A 19,892-nucleotide genomic window follows, 5' to 3' on the forward strand; every position below is an offset into this window, starting at 1 on the left:
AGATCACTCCTTAAAAAAACGGACATCATCTGCTTAACAGAATCCTTCCTCCCACAGACATCCCTTACGCCTTCGTGTATCCCTGCACCATCATCCCCTCCGTTTTGATAGGCCTAAACCTCGCCTAGGCAGTGGAGTTGCACTGTACATCAAGAACTCCATTTCTCACCACTCTCCATATACTGCTCTTACATCTCTAAATTTCTAAATGAAGTATGAATGCAAAATGAGGCCTTCAGCACGTGCACTGTGCGTGTGAGGATTAGGGTTAAGGTTAGACGGGTACTTTTAATCTGCCATTGCGAGCACGAAATTTGTGATTTAAATAATCTTTTAAACATAATTTTCAGCTTTAAGGCAACAGAATGGCAATTTCAAAATGGTTTTAACCATAACATTTCTGTTCCTGAATGCAAATCGGACTCAAGATTATAGGAATACAAAAAAATTCCTTGCGTGATCGGAGTCAGGTTCCTATCATTTCCTGTGAAGATAATTAGCTCGTGGTGGCCATGGTTATAACACATACACACACTCACACACTTTTCCTTTCACCAATAGATGCAAAAATCTCTTATAATTCCTGTGGCCCCAGAACCACACAAAAATATATACTTAGAACAGCACCCATATCTCACAGCCCATACAACTCCCACTCCCACCCACCCCCCTCTCAAACATGATTAATAGGAAGTATCATCATTTCAAACTCACCCTGTGCATCGACAAGCCCCAGATATGACCTTCACGTTGGTGTTAAGAAGCACGAAGGTTTGGGTAGAACGCACCATGTACGAATCTGTGGCCTTTCATGGGCTCATATTGTCAGTAGTTTTTGCAATACAGAGACTATCTCGTCTTCAACTTTTTGGACAAATTGATCAGGAGGTTCTCCAACTGTTTCATTGTGCAGAAGCACAACCCTTTCCGGCAGATACGTTTACAAGTACTTTTGACTTCTTTAAAAGTTTTTTTTTGTCGTTTCATTCTACAATTCTTATCTGGCAGGCACAAGATATGTCCAGGCCACCATGATAGACCTCATTACAATGGGGTTTCTGTGCATGTGCACTGATAAATCTGGGGCGGATTACATCATTTCAAAAGTGCCGTATTGGTTCATCTGATCATGTGCTTGTGAGAGTCAACATCTCCATGGCTATTCTCAGAGAGTTGCCTCAATGTCAGCAAGTCTGGCAGTTCACTCAAGCAGATTGGCAGGGACTGCAAACAGCCATCTCAGTTCAGGACTGATCTCCTATATCTACTGCCCCTGATATTAACTCAGCCTGGGAATTCTTACACAGAAACCTGCTCCCTCTTATGTACAGATTTATCCCATCTCGTCTTCAGTTATCCTGCCTTTCTTCCCACCCCATGGTACACTGAATCCTGTGATGAGGCAGCGGCTCTGAAAAAAAACAAACTTGCCTTCTCTTCCTGGAAAACAAAATCAACCGAAAGCAAACTCAGATCATTCCACAAAGCACACAACAAGAAGTGTTTGTCCACTCTCAGGAGAGCCAGAAAACAACATCTGTCTAACCTCAAGAAAGAATTTTCAAACTTTTCTCCTTCCTCCAAAACCTGGTGGTGCCTTGTTAAGTCTGTCTCTGGTGCATGCTCCCATTCCATCCCTTCCCTCTCTTCAAATGGCACCACAACTGACTCCGCTCGTCAGAAGGCCAAATGCCTCAATTCTGTGTTTGCTTCAAAATCTTGTGTCCCCAATCTTTCGCTCTGTACCCACCCTTCCCAGTCACACCCAACTGCTCCTGAACCATTTTACTTCCAGGTAACTGCTTCCTGTCTGTCTGTCTGTCTGTCTGTCTGTCTGTCTGTCTGTCTGTCTCTCTCTCTCTTTCCCTTGCTTGGTTTGTACAATTGCCGCTGCACTGTCATTATGTTGCCTTTTCACCCCGTCACCTGGCTCTACCTTAAAAATAAAAAAGAGAAAAAAACATCTCCACCACCAGTGCCACCAGTTGTTCATGCCACCTTTACATTCCTTTTGCAAGGCCTTCCTTACAGATGCTCAGTGTGTGCTGTAATGCATCACCCCCACAAAACCACCAGAACCTCACATCTACTGCCATCCGACAATCTATAAAGTTTGCCAGAGAGGACAGAACAGCAAATGTTTCCCACTTAAACACAGTGTGAACTCGATGGTATTCATAGAATGCTTACCCTGTGCAGTCTTGAGAATGACTTGGTGCAAGCCAACTCTTCTATTTTTTTTTTCTTTGATCCAATATGGTGCCAGACCAGTGACTGATTATGTCACTTTTATCAAACTATATTTCCCATGGGGAGTTGATCAATTAGATGAAGTTTTGCATTGATCGGTTAGCGGTTTCAACAATTGCAGATAATTTTTTTTTTCATACTGACCGGATCAAGTGTTGCACTTGTCAAATTATGATGTCAAAATGAAGACATTGATGATGTCATAATTAACATATCATACTCCACATAGGGAGTACTTGACAATGAGCCACGTTTCAGGTTTTTTTTCCAAAGAGAGGTTTCGGAGATATAGAGGTGTAAAGTTTTTCGTTTTTTTTTTTCAAGATGCCGCCTGGACCATGTGACCTATGATGTCATAATTGTCATTATAAAAATTAATCCCAACAGGAGGAGGTGCACCTATTGTCAAAATTTCGTGTCAATTGTACCAATAGTTGCACAGGAAAAATATTTCATTACTTATCGTATCGAGAGTTATGCTTGTCGAATTATGACGTCATAATGAAGAAAGTGATGACATCATCATTAACAAATCTTATTCCCCATGGGAAGTACTTGACAATGAGCCATGTGTGAATTTTTTTTTCCATGGAGTGGTTTCGGAGATTATAGAGGTGCAATTTTTTTCAGTTTTTCCAAGATGCCACCTGTTCCACGTGACCTATGACGTCATAATTATAACTAAAAAAAATTCTACAGGAGGAGGTGCACCTAATTGGAAAATTTCGTGTCAATCAAACTAATGGTTGCTGAGAAAATGAATTTCAAAAATGCAGACACGTATGTACGTACGCAGGTACCTACGGCACACGTACATACAGCACACGCACACGGACGCGACCGATCACTTCGCCCCGCTTTTCGCTCTGTGAGCGCAGGGTAATTATCATAGGTAAAGTGGTGTCCTAATGATTATGACATTGGACTGCATTGCAGAAGTTGGAGGCTAAAATTCAGCTCAAGGTAGCAGCACTAGCTCGTTAAAGTAACTTCTCGAAAGCAAAGTCGTTTCAGAAAAACTTTCATGTCGCTTTCATACTAAGTGCAAACTACTCAGGAATTCCAACTCCATTGAACTCGATCCTAATCTCCATAATGATTGATGGAAAGCAAACATTGTTCATTTCATTGTGCTTGCAATGTGCGGGTTTCCTGGATGGTTTGGCAATGGGAATAGGATACCAGGACAGACATTGCTCTGGTGTATTACTGAATCGCCAATGTAAATGAATGTTTAGTGTGGTTTATTGAATTTGTTACATTAAACTGTATTCTTTAGATTGTGTGTTGGTTCCTTATCTTTGAAAAGTGGCCACCTCTCCACCACTCTGTTGTTCTGGTGTTGCCAAAAGCCACAATTAATGAGTGTCCTTTGATGTGTCCTGTCCAGACACTCCGTGAGCTGCACTTTCACTTTCTCCTTAATATTTGGGTGTTTTCTGGATACTAACAGAGTACCCGCCCTTTGGGCCATCTTGTTTCAAGCATGCATCACGTTCTTCTGATACAAACCTATATTTGGGTGGTATATAGGCAACTGCCAGCTCTGTATACGCAAACAAAATAAAGATAACCCGGGTTACGTGTATGAAACAAAAACACAAACCGACTGCATGTAATTCAAAACACCTCACTGCACTGGAAAACGTGGGGACAGGAACACTGCACTGCAATGGAGGAGACTTGTACTACCCTCTCCCACATGAAGGTGGCGCTATACGATATACATTTACATAGAGAATGTGTCCCTTCCCCTCCCTCCAAGACCACCAGGCAAAGATAAAAACACAGCTATACATTAATTGGGGTTATGCTGATCCTATGTAGCAAGTGTGGATGTAATTGGCCCAGAACTATAGGAGAAGTTGCCCGACAAACAAACCCACAAACAAACAACCCACAAACACCGGTCTGTGAATTATCGTAAGGATTTTCAATTCAGTATATTTTTGGAATGTGCTTCCGCTCACACAAGACATTGTCAGAGCACACTACATTCAGTCTACCAATCAGGTTTCAAAACATTAATTAACGAGAACAGGCACTCAGTGGAGTGCATACCTTCGCCAACGCTACATTTTGCCCCCCACCCCAGAAACCGTTGATTGTGAGGGTATTTAATCCCAAACCACATCTGCCATCTCATATGTGTTATGATAGCTTAAAAACATAAAATTTCCTGTGTCATATCGTATATCACAAGATTGGGCATTGAATTCACAACATTTTGGCATTGGTTGCATGCAAATTGGATAAAAATCGATCGCACCATGGCAAAATGACGATTTTGACCTTTTCATGACCTCGACCTTGACCTTTGTACTCTTAATTTTGTAATTGGTATTAGAGTGTGGGGAACAGAACAGTCAACATTTTGGTGTTGGTTCCATGCAAATCGTATAAGAATTGACCGTGTTATGACTAAAACCGCACATTTTGCAATGTCGTGCCCCCCCCCCGACCTTTGACTCCCAACCGCTCATAAGGGTTATTACGTCATTGTGTCATGTCACATATCACAAGATGGGCCATTGAATTCTGAACATTTTGGCATGAGTTGCATGCAAATTGGATACAAATTGACCGCGCTATGGTAAAAAGACGATTTTGACCTTTTCATGACCTTGACCTTGACCCGATCGCTCCCAAAATCTAATCAAATGGTCCTCAGATAATAACCAATCATCCCACTAAATTTGCTGTGATTCAGTTCAATACTTTTGGAGTTATGCGAATAACAAACAAACAAACAAACACACATATTCACAAATAAATAAACAAGCAGTCATAGACTGGTACTTACGAAATCGTCAACTTGACCTCTGACCTTGTCTAATAAAAGCTGTCTCTTGAGAAGGTAGCGACACAAACCAGAAGTTTCTACGATGATTCTGTACCAAACCATCAAAAATCGAATGTTTTGGATGTTTGACCTCACTGTGACCTTGACCTTTGACCGATTTTGACCAAAATCTAATCAGCACGAGCCACCACCCTCCTGAATCACGTGGTGTAATTTGACATTGGAAGCTTCTTCCGTTCTCGAGTTATCATTTTTTGGATGTTTGACCTCACTGTGACCTTGACCTTTGACCGATTTTGACCAAGATCTAATCAGCACTAGCCATCAGCCTCCTGAATCACGTGGTGTAATTTGACATTGGTAGCTTCTTCCGTTCTCGAGTTATCTGTACCAAACCATCAAAAATGGAATATTTGACCTCAGCGTGACCTTGACCTTTGACCGATTTTGACCAAAATCTAATCAGCACTTGCCATCACCCTCCTGAATCACGTCGTGTAATTTCACATTGGTAGCTTCTTCCGTTCTCGAGTTATCGTGCCTACAAGCAAACAAACAAACAAACAAACAGAAACGGAAGGCATCAATATACTTACAAAATCTTTAGATTTCGTAAGTAATAAATAAATACACAGCGATCAAAACATAACCTTCGCAACAAAGTTTGCGAAGGTAACTAGGACACTCGGTAGAGCGCATACCTCCGCCACGCAACGCCTGATCCAGTGGAACATGTCGAGTCCGTTAACTTTTTGAAATATCATTATGTATATCGTTTTTAGCCCGATCTCTCAACGGTGAAGAATCACTTTAAGTAAAAATTTGGATCCAAATTTGGATTGGGATTTTCACCAAAAACGAATCAGTTTGTCATTGCCACACCCTGAACCTGCCCATCAAATTTCATCTGAATCCGTACACAACTTTTTGAGATATCCTGCACACAATTGGCCTCCAAAGCCAGTCACCCACTGGGCATCCTCCGTTGTGCAAGTGCTTCCTTGGCCCACCTGAGCGCCTGATCACACACACAGCTTTTGTCTGCAGCCTGATGGAGCACTGCTCTCCTCTCTGGGATGGTGTTCCCGCCTCTCACCTTTAGAAAATCAAGGTATTTAGGATCATTGGCATCTCCCATGATGAGGCTGAGTCTTTGGGCCTCTCACTCTCTCACCACAGACATGTTCGTGGTCTTTCTGTCTTCTACCGTCTCCTCTCTGGCCTAACCCCCCCCCCTCGCTTTGTCTGTGATATGTCCCCCCCGCCCCCAATATTTCTGCAGGGCGCTCAAGGTTCACCAACAACCCCCTTCTGGTAAAGCTACCAAAATCACGAATCACTGCTCACCTTCACTCTTCCATTCCTCTTTTTCCCTGCCTTTGGAACAAACTCCCACACTCTCTTCAATCCCACTCTTCCCTCCAGGCCTTCAAAACAGCTTTTCACCACCATCTCTTATCCTCCCCCATCCAAAATCATCATCTTTTCTACCCCCGTTAATCCACCTCAAACCCACCTCCTTCAAAATTCCCTGCTTTCCTTCCTGAAAGTCCCTGTGGTGTCCATCTTGTATACCCCATGATCCCCACCCCATCCCTCTCCATTCCACAGATCTCCTCATGCCTCTGTTCCCCACCGTTCCACAAAATCTAAAATGTGACATCAAGTAGTCAACACCCTCATCCCTATTGTTTCAACCCGCCTTTCCCAACTCTGTCCCTTCTCTGCCACCCCACGCCCCCCCAACTCCAACTCCAACTCTGCCTGCAGCTCTCCCTATCTTCGTCAAGTCCTCATTCCCCCCCTCACAACTCTAGGTTCACAGCTCCCCCTTTCTTCTTCAAGTCCTCAACTCCCCCCACCTCTGTCAACCACTGGATGATGTCTCTGGACATGTCCGGGCGGTGATTATTTTTAGACGGTGTTTGTCTCTGGACATGTCTGATTGGTGTTTGTGTCCGGGCATTGTTTATCTCCAGATAGTGTTTGTCTCCGGACATGTCCATGTTTGTCTCCTGACGGTGTTTGTCTCTGGATGTGTTTGGGTGGTATTTATCTCCAGACATGTCCGGGCGGTGGTGTTTATGTCTGGAAGGGAGTTTGTCTCTGGACGTGTCCAGACAATGTTTATGTCCAGATGGGAGTTTGTCTCCGGACGTGTCCGGGCGGTGTTTGTCTCCGGACGGCTTGGCTCTGGGACACATCCGGCGGTTTTGTCTCTGGACGTGTTTGTGCGGTGTTTGTCTCCATGTCGTGTTTGTCTCCCGGCGGTGTTTGTCTCCGGACATGTCTGGACGGAGTTTGTCTCCAGGCGGTATTTATAGTAGGACTGGCAGAAAATGGATTTCAGACATTACTTTGTTTCCATCTTCACGGTTATTCTATGCAGAATCATTTTGATGAGACAGTATGAATCGTAATTAACGCTCCACCACATGTCTGCCTTTCCTTCTTCTCACCTAACGCTGCCTTCCTTCCCCCACCCCTCACTTTCTCTCCCTCCTCGCTCCCACACCCCTCCTCTCTCCCTCTCTCCCCCGCCCCCCCAACCCACCCACCTTTCGTATTCCCGTCAGCAAATTGACTGGTGGTATTTGCTGGTACATAATAGAAGATAGATAGATAGGTCGATAAATAGATCAATAGAAGATAGATTTAGTATGAACAAACTCTCCTTCAGATCAATATTCATTGTGAAACATATCTGCTCGTGTTTGGTTTAATGAAGGTTTACTGTATTATCAGCAAGGCTCATCAAGCAGTGATGAATTATAATTAAATTGAAATAGTCTGCAAACACAGTACATGTCCCATGAGTTTGGAGTCAGTGGCTCAGTGTGTGCACGAATTGCCCAAGTATTTCCCGAAGTTGGTGGCCAGGCCTGACATTTGGAGGTAGTCAGGGCAGGAATATGTAATTTGTTCCGGTTGTCGATGATAACACACCTACTCTTCGCAAAAGACACCGTGGGATTTTTAACGTCCACTAGCAATCAACGTGAGCAGACGGATACCCCGCTATCCCACCCGACAGACGGTGCGCACTCGTTGATGCCACGTCCTGACTGTAACACAATGTTTCAGTCCTTTGAAACACAATGAAAATTTAAGGTTACAAAAGTAAAGCATTAGTGAAGCTTTGGCTGAAGGTTTCACCATACCTGTCAAGAATGAGGTTCGAGGCGAAGACCAGCTTTCCAGGTTGGGACATGGATCTCCATATGAGGCCCATGATGAGAACCTCCAGCCAGCTGGACTCGAGGAGAAGCACTTGATCCCTCAAGCTTATTTGCACAAATCCTACAATGTCACACACAGTGGCAACAATAGGGTGTTCACTTACACGACTGACCTTCACATCACAGTCCAGGCCTGTATGCATTATCTCGTACAGTGAGCGGTAAACCCACTCATTACATTGATGATACACACGTTCCGTACAATTCATCTCCGATGGCTTTTATTCTTGTTTATATTACTCCAACTTTCTCTTTCTCCATCAAAGTTAACCAACTCGTGATAAGCGCTCTGCATTCACAATGGCACAGGCTTGTTATAGGCAGGAAAGTGCTTTTTTGCCTCTCATTTACTCCATATTACATCTTGCTCCACTTGTCCTCTTTCCCCAAACCCCGCACGTCAGTTTGTACAAGAGAATCACAACTCAAGTGTGTTCATCTCGCATCCACGCACGTGCATCACACACACTCTCCATCCCTCCCAGAGCCCTCATGTAGCGGTGTTTACATGCCTGTGGGTTTCAATCGTCGGTCTATGAACATGGAAGGAAAACAAAAGGAAAAGTCAAGTATAACCATCAGATACGCGTTTTCAGGAATAAGTGCACTCAGATCCTTCATAAGCCAATAATAAATGCGCACAATGAGTGGAAAGACTGTCAATAAGTCAACTCAAAGTGCACCTTCGCCAAACATGGCAGCTGTTACAGAAGTCCTGAAGAAGTAAATCATTGACATTGCTTGAACAAGCAAACCACTGTCATATTGTCTGGTCCATTATCACTTCTGTCGGGTCATGTCTGGTTCGCAACATGCGATGTGCCAAGACAGTAAAAATAAAGCCTGTTGGGGATGTATGAAAATGTGAAAAAGCTACTTCATAAAATATAAACTTTTCTCTATATCCCACGACTCCCCCCTTTCACTAAAAGGTTTCCTTCAATCGAGTGAACATCAAAAGGAAATGGGGAAATGGTCCATTATTGTGTTTAAACTGTGTTTCCACTTGGTTATTGGACCTTTCAGGATGATTTGAGTTAAAGGGCTTGCAGTGCTTTCTGGTGTTTTGGCCCAATTGATGGGTTCCTCTGTTTGTTTGTTAACTCCGCCGCTGAAGGTGAAGGAGGTTATGTTTTCACCGCTTGCTGCCTGTTTGCGTGTTTGTCTGTGTGCAGGATATCTCAAAATGTTGCGGATGAAATTTGGGGGACGCATTCGGTGTGTGACAAGGACGAACTGATTCGATTTTGGTGAAGATCCGGATCCCGATCTGACTACCACAATTTTTTTTTAAGTGATTCTTCACCATTGAGAGATCGGGGCCAAAAACGATATAGTTCGGTATCGCACGATATTTCAAACATGTATCGGGCCCGATATGTTCTCGTGGATCAGGCATTACGTGGTGGAGGTGTGCGCTCTTCGAAGTACCCTTCTAGTATCAGAATGGAGCCGATTCATCAAACGGTCGCGGATTATTTAACCCCAACATGGGGCAATTCAAAAATTACATAACACTCTCTTTTTTAGGAAGTCATGTGCCGTGCATGCTGACAGGCTTGATTAAACCTTGCCAGTAGTTTTTGACATTGATTAGATTTTTCTAGGGAACCTCATCGTGAGTAAAACTCGACCCAAACAAAGCCAATGGAAATCTGACATAACAAACCTGGGCAGTGTTTAATCAGCAGAAGCCTGCACATGCCTGATATCTTAGCCCCGCCAGAAAACCAAGACGGTGGCCGTATGATTTTGTCTTGGTGCCATGGTGGGTGAAGTCAAGCGACAAATGTGAGTGTGGTCCGGCAGTTGTCCGACCAATGAGTGCACATTTCAAAAATCGACCCCCAACAAGAACCACAACACCAACCACCACCACCACCACATTGAGCTCCAGTAGACCTGTTACACATGGCAGGTAAAAACCCAATGACATTCACAGAAAGTTAACTCTGCCTGTTCTGGGCAACATGTGGTGCCACCAAGCAACATGGTTGTTTCCAAGTGTTACTATTTACCTTATTTGGATTAAAAGTAATGCAGCAGTGAACCATCGTAAAGGCAACACCACCGTAAATTATTGAACCAGAATTTAATGGCGAACAAAGAGGTAATGGCATTCAACCTAGAAGAGTCCTACCGAGCACGCCAGGCACAAACAACGCAAATGGCGATTTTTCCCCCCTTTGACTCACCGCCAACCCAAGGTTTTTCACAAACTAGAAGTAACCATCAACAACAATTACAATTAATTGTCGAGGGTAAAATTTCCCGTCTGGAAAAGAAGACATTGCAGGCAGTACCAGAGAGCACAGCATGTAGCTGGCATCACTTACAACATAAGTGTGTGGGTATGGGTACCCATATGTGTACGAAACACACCATAAGCAGTCTGGTTGACTCTCCACTCTCCAATAGCAAAGCGATATATATACACATATAGACATACATACATACATACATACATACAATTGACCCCTCCCACACTCCTCCAGCCAGAGAAGCTGCAGAAAGTAACGCAAGAAGACCGACAAAAGGTAAGCACATCCTGAATCAAACCCTTCCCAGAGTTCCTCAACAACTATAAAGACATTCACAAATAGTACACACATGAGAATCCCAATGCTACACACCCCCTCAGCTACCAGACCGGTTTCATCGCTTATTGGTAAATCATCAGCAAGAGTGCAGACAGCAATGCATACAAATGAGGCTCCCAAGCATGTACCATGTGCAAATGTCAAAAGCAGTCAGTCTATAAATGAAGATAGACCCACCCATATCTCTCACCTGTGAATGGAGGGAATAGCCAATCAGCTCTCACCTAGTCAACGAAATCCAGGGGGCTCAGATTATATAAACAATTGACGCCTTCCACACTCCTCTAGCCAAAGACGTTGCAGAAAACAACCCATGAAGACCTACACAAGGTAAGCACTATGCTGTTTCGAACCCTTCCCAGAGTTCCTCAACAACTATAGACATTCACAAATAGTACACACAATGAGAATCCCAATGCTACACACCCCCTCAGCTACCGGACCGGTTTCATCACTTCTTGGCGAATCATCAGCAACAGTGCAGACAACAATGCATACCAATGAGGCTCCCCAGCATGTACCAGGTGCAAACATCAAAAGCAGAATGAACACTTTGTCTTTGGAAACAGAACGGGGTTCTTTTAACGGATTCAAATGTTTCCCTGCATCAAGGCCCTGTCACACCTTGACGATTTAGCCAGCGTATGCCGACGTATGAAAAAAATTGTTTAAAACGCTGGCACACGTCGAATACGTTATGGGTAACTTTTGATAACATTAACAGCACGCTGAAAAACACTGCCATACGTCGTAGTACGCTGGCTTTCATCGTTGTACTTTGCGGTTGTCCTCAAATTTTAGCATGCTTGAAATTTTACAACGTATGCCAGCGTATGACTCACACGTTCCGCAACACTGGCCATAAGTTGTAGGCACGATATGCGATCGTTGGCACACGTTGATACACGTTACTTGTAAGTTACTCATTAGTCAAAACACGTCGACCGCATATCGTGCCTACAACTTATTCCCAGCGTAGCGGAACGTGTGAGCCATACGGCGAGTACGTCGTAAAATTTTCAGCATGCTTGAAATTTCACGACGTACTAGACGTACTACGACGTATGACAGCGTACTTCATCGTTTTTCAGCGTGCTCGTCACGTAAACCAAACTTACCCATAACGTATTCGACTTGTGCCAGCGTTTTAGACACATTTTTCAGAGGTCGGCATACGCTGGCTAAATCATCAAGGTGTGACTGCGACGTTAACACTTCCAATTCTCAGGCGGTTATGATTTGAATCGGCGTGTGGCAGGTTTTTAATAGGCTACGCCACGTGATCGTCGGCGATACGTGCAGTGCGCTATGCCTAAGTTAGACTATCGTTGAGCATAGGTTGTGAACTCCGACAACACGCTAATCATTCGTTGGTATAAGTTATCTATAAGACAACGAAACGTTTTGTGTACGGTACCAATATGTTATGCATACGTCCAATTCGTTATGAATATGTCCAAAACTGGAAAAAAAAACATCAATAGTTCAGCGTACGCCAGTGTTTTGCATACATTTTGATACCTTGCCATACACTGGCTAAAACATCAAGGTGTGACAGGGCCTTCAGATCTGGTGGACATTCATGGGAGAGCTGCTGCCACCTGTGTGTGATCGGAGTCAGGTTGACTGGTGATCCTGAATTCGGAAGTATCTTTTGTGCTATTGATGTCCTGCAGTTCTTCAGGTTGCACCTCGGTTTCTCCACCTCCCTCTTGAAATACTGGTGGAATCACTCAGGACATGGTATAGTCCCAATCATCTGAGGCATCACTACTGGCATCGCTATCTGTGTCAGGAAAACCTTCAGGAGGACATTTCCCATGTTTGATAAATTTGTTTTCTTGGCCCTTCGGGATGTCACAATTTCGAATCTCTGTCCTGTTTACTAAGTGACGCGATCCAGAGAGATCTGCAGGTTCTACCATAAATACAGCCGTATTTGTGTCCGGTTGTTCAACCACCTCAAAATGTTCTGGTCCCCAAATGTCCTTGATTTTATGCCGCCCCTTGTGAATGTGATTGCATAGCAGCACTCATTGACCAACTGCAAGTGGGACCTCTCCGGCTTTCTTGTCAAAGTTCTCCTGTTTATCTGCTTTGTGCTTAAGCTACCTCCCTGCTTAGTCATTAGTATGGGCTAAAGCAGAGTGATGGTCCAGTCACCAATCATCGACACACATTCATTCTTCATTTTCGCTAACATGGCGCAACACTGCATCCAAAGGCTTGCGAAGGTCCCTCCGAAACATCAAGTAGAATGGTAAATATCCTGTAGAACTGTGGGGAGTTGCATTGTATGCAGGAGTCATGCTTATTGTTTTTTGTGGTCCACTGAGACACCTAAACAGAATTTTTTTGTGGCCAGCCAGCATTTTTGGTGGCCTGACTGTATACTATTTGCTGGTGAATCAAAGTTCAAAAACTCTCCCATTCCAGTCGATACTACCCAAACGTAATCTGTCTCTGTCTCTGTCTCTCTCCAGTTGATACTTCCTCAATCTTTCCCAACTTCTTCGTATTCCTTTTCGACCTGCTTCCTTTTGGCTGCTTGGTTATTTTCTGATCGAATACGTTTCAGAATATAAATAATGCCACATGATGGAAAAACCGAAGTGCACTTCTTCTCTATGATGGAGTCTCAGAACCCTGTGATCATTAGAGCACCATCACATGATCATTAAAGCAGCACCATGTTATCAAATAGGTCATTCCAGTCTCTCCTACAATTAGATAGCAAATAAGAAGGTGCACATGCACTGCACACTGATCTCTGGCACTAGATCGCTGTATATTTGGGCAATGCGCAACCGCGTGTCCGTGCCGCATGCATGTTTTAGATCATTCGAGCACGCGGATAACAATATGATGCGTGCATATTGCGAGCTCACAGCACTGCTTCTATACCAGAGGCGGAGTTAGGGCCATGCAAACCAAGTTCGGTCCAGCACATGTTCTGGTGTGTGTTCCACGAACAATCAGCTTGTACAGCATTCGTCCAAGCAAGTACTCAATGAAACAGTTGATAAAGCACGGATGGTTTGGCAAGCGAGAACAAGCCGATTGGTCATGGGACACCCCTGGATTCCAGCTTGTTGGTGAGTTTGTGTTTTCGGCTGGTGGCGTCGGGTGAGATTAGTGGGTTACCGTTATTCTAATCACATAAAACAATTTGAAATATATCTATGAGGGCGGTCAGCAGGGGATGCACGTTATTCTTTATATTAATGCCAATTATTGTACCATTACATCATTGTTGATATTGTTATTTATATTTTTATTTTACAATCCAGTGCTGTGCAATGTTAATATTGTTGCGAATTCGCGCCCGCCGGCATGCGGACGGCCACGTCACTCGAATCGCGACTGCGTCGCCCACCGGACGGACAATTCAGTCGTGACCCTCCGGGAACTATCGCCCGGAGCCAGTCACGGGTGGGCCTTTCGACCTCACCACAATCGTGCCAATCGGCCACCGTCGTGGGATAGGGTTTTTCACCAAACTCGACCTACCTAAGTACCTACGCGGATGGTAAACCGGGCGATCGTACCTCGCCGCAGGTCGACTCCGGACACGAGCCGCTTGGGCGGCCCGTTCCGTACTATCGAGATAACCGAGCGGTGTTATTGTCGACCTCGACAGTTCAGATTATTTACCGGGCGTTTTGCACCCACTGCGAACCCTTTACGTGAAGCAGGATGGAGGGTCAATAAAGAAAAGACGAAGCAAAACGGGAAAACAATTCACACAATGCACATTTATTTCCCAGCACACGGAAAGCACATATATACAGTCAAACAGTCAAAATGCACATATAGCAACCAAAACAAAAGCAACTATGACGCGCACACACGGCAACACTTATACAATTCTACTTTACAGACAGCACCAACACACATTTACTCAAAAGCAAAGGAAAGAAGTCACCCTCATAGACAAGGGGGCAGACAGGCCTGTAGGCCAATTGTACGCATGACCTGGAGGAGCGGCCAGGTCCGCGAGACCGGGGGGCGGGGGGTGTCCAATCCGCGTCCTCGTGACGTGTTGGCGGGCGAGCCGCAGATTTGGCCGCGTGGCTGTGCCCTGACTCCGTGCTCCTTGGCGGGTTTCGTTGGCATGACGTTTGGAGTGGGGTGGGAACGGGGCCCCCTTTTTGCACTTTCTCAGCGCGGGGGAAAGGGGGGAATTGTTGATGCCCTGGGGGAGGGAGATGGCTGGCTTGCTTGGGTCCCCTGACGAGCGATCCCACACCGCGACCTCGTCGCCGACCGCCGTCCTTCTCGCCTCGGACCCGAGCTCCTTTGCCTCTCCCCGCAACTCTTCTCAGCCGACTCCAGAACCCAACTCGAAGACACACCGATCACTTCGCCACCCGACTCGACTGACTCTCCACCCGACTCGACTCACTCACTCTACCCCGACTCGACTCAACTCTCCACCCGACTCGACTGACTCTATTCGCCTTGCACTCGCAGTCTTATAGGCCGGCAGGAGAAAACAATATGGAAATATCCGGATCAGGATAACCTCGGGGGTGGAGCCACGCTCGCCAATTGGACGGAGGAAAAGTGGGCGTGAACCTCCCCTGATTCTAGAATTTGCATGTATCGATTTCACACAGACGCGTCTGGAGGCGGGGCCAAGCCGCTCCGCACTTGCTAATTGGACGGAGGAGAAGTGGGCGTAAAGCGTTTTTGATCCGAATTCTCCCTCGGAAAGGCCGCTATTTGCGCTCGCCGCTCGGTGCGTTCGGCACCAATCACCGAACGGGCCCGAGACAGCCCGACGCTCAGTGTTCACAGGTGGTGCGGGAATGACCATAGAAGGAGAGAGGCGAAGGTGGTGGATGGTTTTCGGTGGTGGTTTGATGGTTATGGTGCCGTTTGGGAATGGCGGTGATGCGATGATGTGGGATTGAGTTGTGAAGGTAAAGGTCGTGGTTGTTGGCGTTGTTGTTGTTGTTGTCTGAGGGTTGGAGCGTGGTTGGTTCAAAATAAAGATAGAACAGAAAAAATGGCTATCTCAAAGCGTCGCAGCCCGGATGAATCACATAAATTCCCTCTATACAATGGGTTTGGGGCTAACTACACATGTACTTAGAGATATCTCACCTATGGGCCCTGAATGGTGGTTTGCGAATTTCCACAGCCGTAACACTATTATTGTCATTATTATGCTATTATCAATATTCTTGATATTACCTTTGCCATTTGAAGTGGCCTGAGAAAAATGCCACGACAAGGTTTTAGGACGCTCAAGCTGCTACATCATATTCGACACCTTGCCAAGGTGGATAAACGCAATAAGACGTGAATTCCTCCGGATTTTTTTACAGTTAAGTAAAGATTAATGTAACGTAGGCAAAGTGAGTGTGACAATAATATTGAGTCCTCTTACTCAGGATACAATTATGGGTTCTGAAGCATCACTCATAACACCCTCTTCCACCACTAGTGTAAGGGGCACTACAAGGTACACGTTTATGAAGATAATTTGCGTCATCCCACCTTCGGAACTCCAGGTGAGGAGGGAAAATGAAGTCGCGCCAACCTTTGCCATGTGACCCATAGTCCCCTTAGCAAGTTTCATTGGTTGAGATTGCATAATGATAAGGCAGGTCAGGTATGGGAACATGCGCCGGAGAAGCACGTCGCTGCGTCCACTTTCTGCCGGTACTCCACAGGCTTCCGTTTCGCCATCCCTCAGGCAGATGCCTGGCCCTTCCCAATCTCCTTGAGACGTGGAATAACCTGCTGCATCCATGAGGCATGTGGTTGCCCTGTTGGCCTCCACCCACGAGGATTCCTCGCTGAGAGAATCTGGTGAGCAGGATCAGCGTCAGGAAAATGAGCTAAATGTCCATACAGCCGCAGCTGATGCTCACGGACTACACAGGTAACAAATATCATTTGAGTCTCTTGCAGCAACCGCTCATTGAACACAAAGTCTGATCAGCGAAAGCCAAGGATTCTCTGAAGAGAATTGGTTCCGAAGTAGATAAGCCTCTATCTCAGATCCCTGGTCAGAGTCCAAGTCTCACATCCATAGAGCAAGACTGGAAGCACCAAAGACAGGAAGACTCGGACTTTCGTCCTTCCGCACAGGTACCGGCAGCGCCACACCCACTGATTCAGTGAATCCATGACTCCCCAGGCCCGAACCAGACGTCTATTGACCTCTTGCTAACAGCTAGTGGAGACATGAATATCACTGCCAATGTAAGTGAATCTCTCTGTGACCTCAGCATCCACACCACAAACAGCAATAGACAAGATAGCAGCATCCAAGATGTCATTGAAAGCCTGGATCTGAGTTTTGACCTAGGAAACCCGTAATCCCAGCGGCTCAGACTCCTCCTTCAGTGCCTCGAAGGCCCCCAAAAGGATATCCAGCATCTCCACAAAGATGACTGAATAATCTGAGAAATCAAATTGTAGATATTGACATTCCCAAAGGATGCACCACAGCTTGATCTCTTTGACATCCTCCCCAGAATCCAGTCCATACAAGTGCTGAAGAGTGTGGGGGCCAGTACACACCCCTGAAGAACTCTAGTAACAACTGGAAATAAGTCGGAGATGGTATCACCATACCTCACAGCACACTCAGTACCAGATTGTAGCTCAGAAAATAGATCGATCAGTTTTGGTGGCACCCCACGAAGACCGAGAATCCTCCAAAGGACATCTTGATTTACTGAATCAAACACTTTGCAGAGACCAGCATAGGCTGTGAGCAGCCCCTACCGAATCTCTCGTCTGCGTTTGGTGAGGACCCGAAGAGCCAGGTACGGTCAAACGTTTGTTTCCACAAACAAAGGTGGTACACAAATGATTGGAGGGACAGCAATAGGGATAGTTATACCCCTGACGTCCAACTCAACAGCTGGTGGATCAGCCTGGTACAGCTGCTCAAAGTAACCGGCCGAGCGGGCTCTCACTTCGGACTCCTGTCAAGAGCCCACCACCCTCTACTCTAACTGCAGTACACCGAGGGATGGGCTGGGAGGAATGCAATGCTGAATTCCTCTATAAGCAGGACAAGAATCATTTGACCAAAGGTGATGCTCCACCCCTTCCCAAATTCCTTGCACGTATGCCTTCTTGCCCACCCTTAGCACATGTACAGTTTTATGCCTCAACTCCCTAAACAGTGCTCAGCTCTGCCATTAAGCCTGGCCTTGTGACTCTGGTCAATGGCATCTAGTGTCCCTTGGGAGACAAAAGTTCTTCTTCGCCTGACGGTGAGTTCCAAGACATCCGCAAGCAACATCAACGATGTTAGTCTTGAAGGCACTCCACAACTCTTCAGGATGCCCTAAAACACCCAGACCCCCCCAAATCCCCACTCGGCCTGTTTGCAAACTCCTCAGTTACCCTCTCATTCTTGAGCTTGCCAACATTGAACCTATGCTGGGATGGTACCATTCTCCTGGATTTAAGCTACAACTTTAGAGTTGCTACAACAAGCCCGTGGTCGGTATTGAGGAACTGAGCATTCCAGTAGACCCTGAAATTCTGGATCATCCTCCAGTGCTCATCAATGAGCACATGGCTAACCTCATTTGCCACACCACCAGCGTTGGAATACCAAGTCCAGCGATGATCCTGTGGGCGCTGAAACCATGACCCGGCCACCCGAAGCCCATGACTTCTTGCAAAGTCAAGGAACTTAGTGCTATTATGGTTCAGAGTTCCAGACCCATGGGGAAATATCAGTTCCAGTCGATGCATTGAAATCCCCCAAGACTAGAAGAGCATCTCACCTGGGGCACTGATCAACCACAGACGAATGCGTCCTTCATGGTGAGATCACTCGCCTCAGTCGGGGCATATACAGAGACCAGGGAAATTACATCCAAGGAGTGACGAATCCTTAGTCTCATAATACGCTCGTTGACCGGTGTTACCTCAATTTTCATGGGAGTCAGCTTATTGGACCCAGCTACAGCTGGACCAACCGCAAAACCAAAACCTCAAAACCTCGCTCAGGCCTGGAGACCCAAGAACCCATTACACCCTTGCTGCAGCGCTAATAAACATACAGAGGCACAAGTGTTTTGTGCCTTTATTTAATTCCAGCACACATTTTACAACCAAAATGCGATCAGCCCCAGTATCTCTCAACCCAAGCTGAATTACAAAATTCAAACTGCAGAAATAAACCCAGCAGCAGCTCCGATTGCCAAAAAAAGGTGCCCATCTTCCTCAACACTCCAAGCTCATAACACAACACAAACACCACAGCACAGCACAATATAACCATCGCCAAATCACAACAAAAGCACCTGTGGGAACTTATCACAACCACCCATTGTTTATCACTTCATGAAAATTGGAAGAGGGGTGAGAGTGGAAGGAGGGGTAGGGAAGCGGGGACAAATTAAGAGATGGGGGGAAGTGTGGGTACTTTTGTCCTGTATCAACACGACTTGCAAATGAACATCCAAGCAGCTTGTAGAGCGCTCACCAGGTGTCTTAAGCACTCAAGCAAGCACTCCAATGAAACGGTTGATAAGGAATGGCAGGCTTGGCAAGCGATTAGCGATCGCCAATCGGTCATATTGAACTCAGGATCCTATGATCCCAAGCCCATCACCCCAAGCATTAAACCAAACACCAGAGACTCCTAGAATGTCAAACAATGTATGAATTGGACAAATGAACACTTTTTTAAAGCAGTTGTAACTGCTGCTAAGGCCAATTATGAAGTTTAAATTTTGAAATTCTGCTCAGGTTAAGAGATTCTCGAGGTTATGGCATGTGAGGAAATAAAATAAAGCCACGAACTGTGGCATCTCCGGGCGTTTATAAGCATCGCGATGTATCCAGCGATTTGAAAGTATGAAGATGAGGCAGACAAACATCCTTTTGATCATTTAAATGAGATCAAATTACACCATAGAGTCATGATTTCAGGAAATCCAAGCAGAATAGCAAGTTGCTTGGAAAGAAATCACAAAAACCAGAAGTGAAACAGTTTCTGCTCCAATTACAAAGAAC

At 45.5% G+C, this 19,892-nt stretch overlaps 1 protein-coding gene across 6 annotated transcripts in view; it reads right to left on the minus strand.

Annotated features, from left to right (window-relative positions):
* The window catches only part of LOC147012389 (estrogen receptor beta-like), a 163,682-nt gene that overhangs the window by 64,875 nt on the left and 78,915 nt on the right, over positions 1–19,892 (minus strand). For all 6 annotated transcript variants that reach the window (XM_085856502.1, XM_085856501.1, XM_085856497.1 and 3 more), the window contains one exon: positions 8,215–8,353. In XM_085856502.1, the coding sequence (XP_085712628.1) occupies positions 8,215–8,353 (139 nt within the window). The remainder of the gene's footprint in view (positions 1–8,214; positions 8,354–19,892) is intronic.

This window comes from Eptatretus burgeri, chromosome 15, assembly GCF_056783735.1.
Source record: "Eptatretus burgeri isolate ZD-2024b chromosome 15, Ebu_testis_v1, whole genome shotgun sequence".
NCBI classification, from domain to species: Eukaryota; Metazoa; Chordata; class Myxini; order Myxiniformes; family Myxinidae; genus Eptatretus; species Eptatretus burgeri.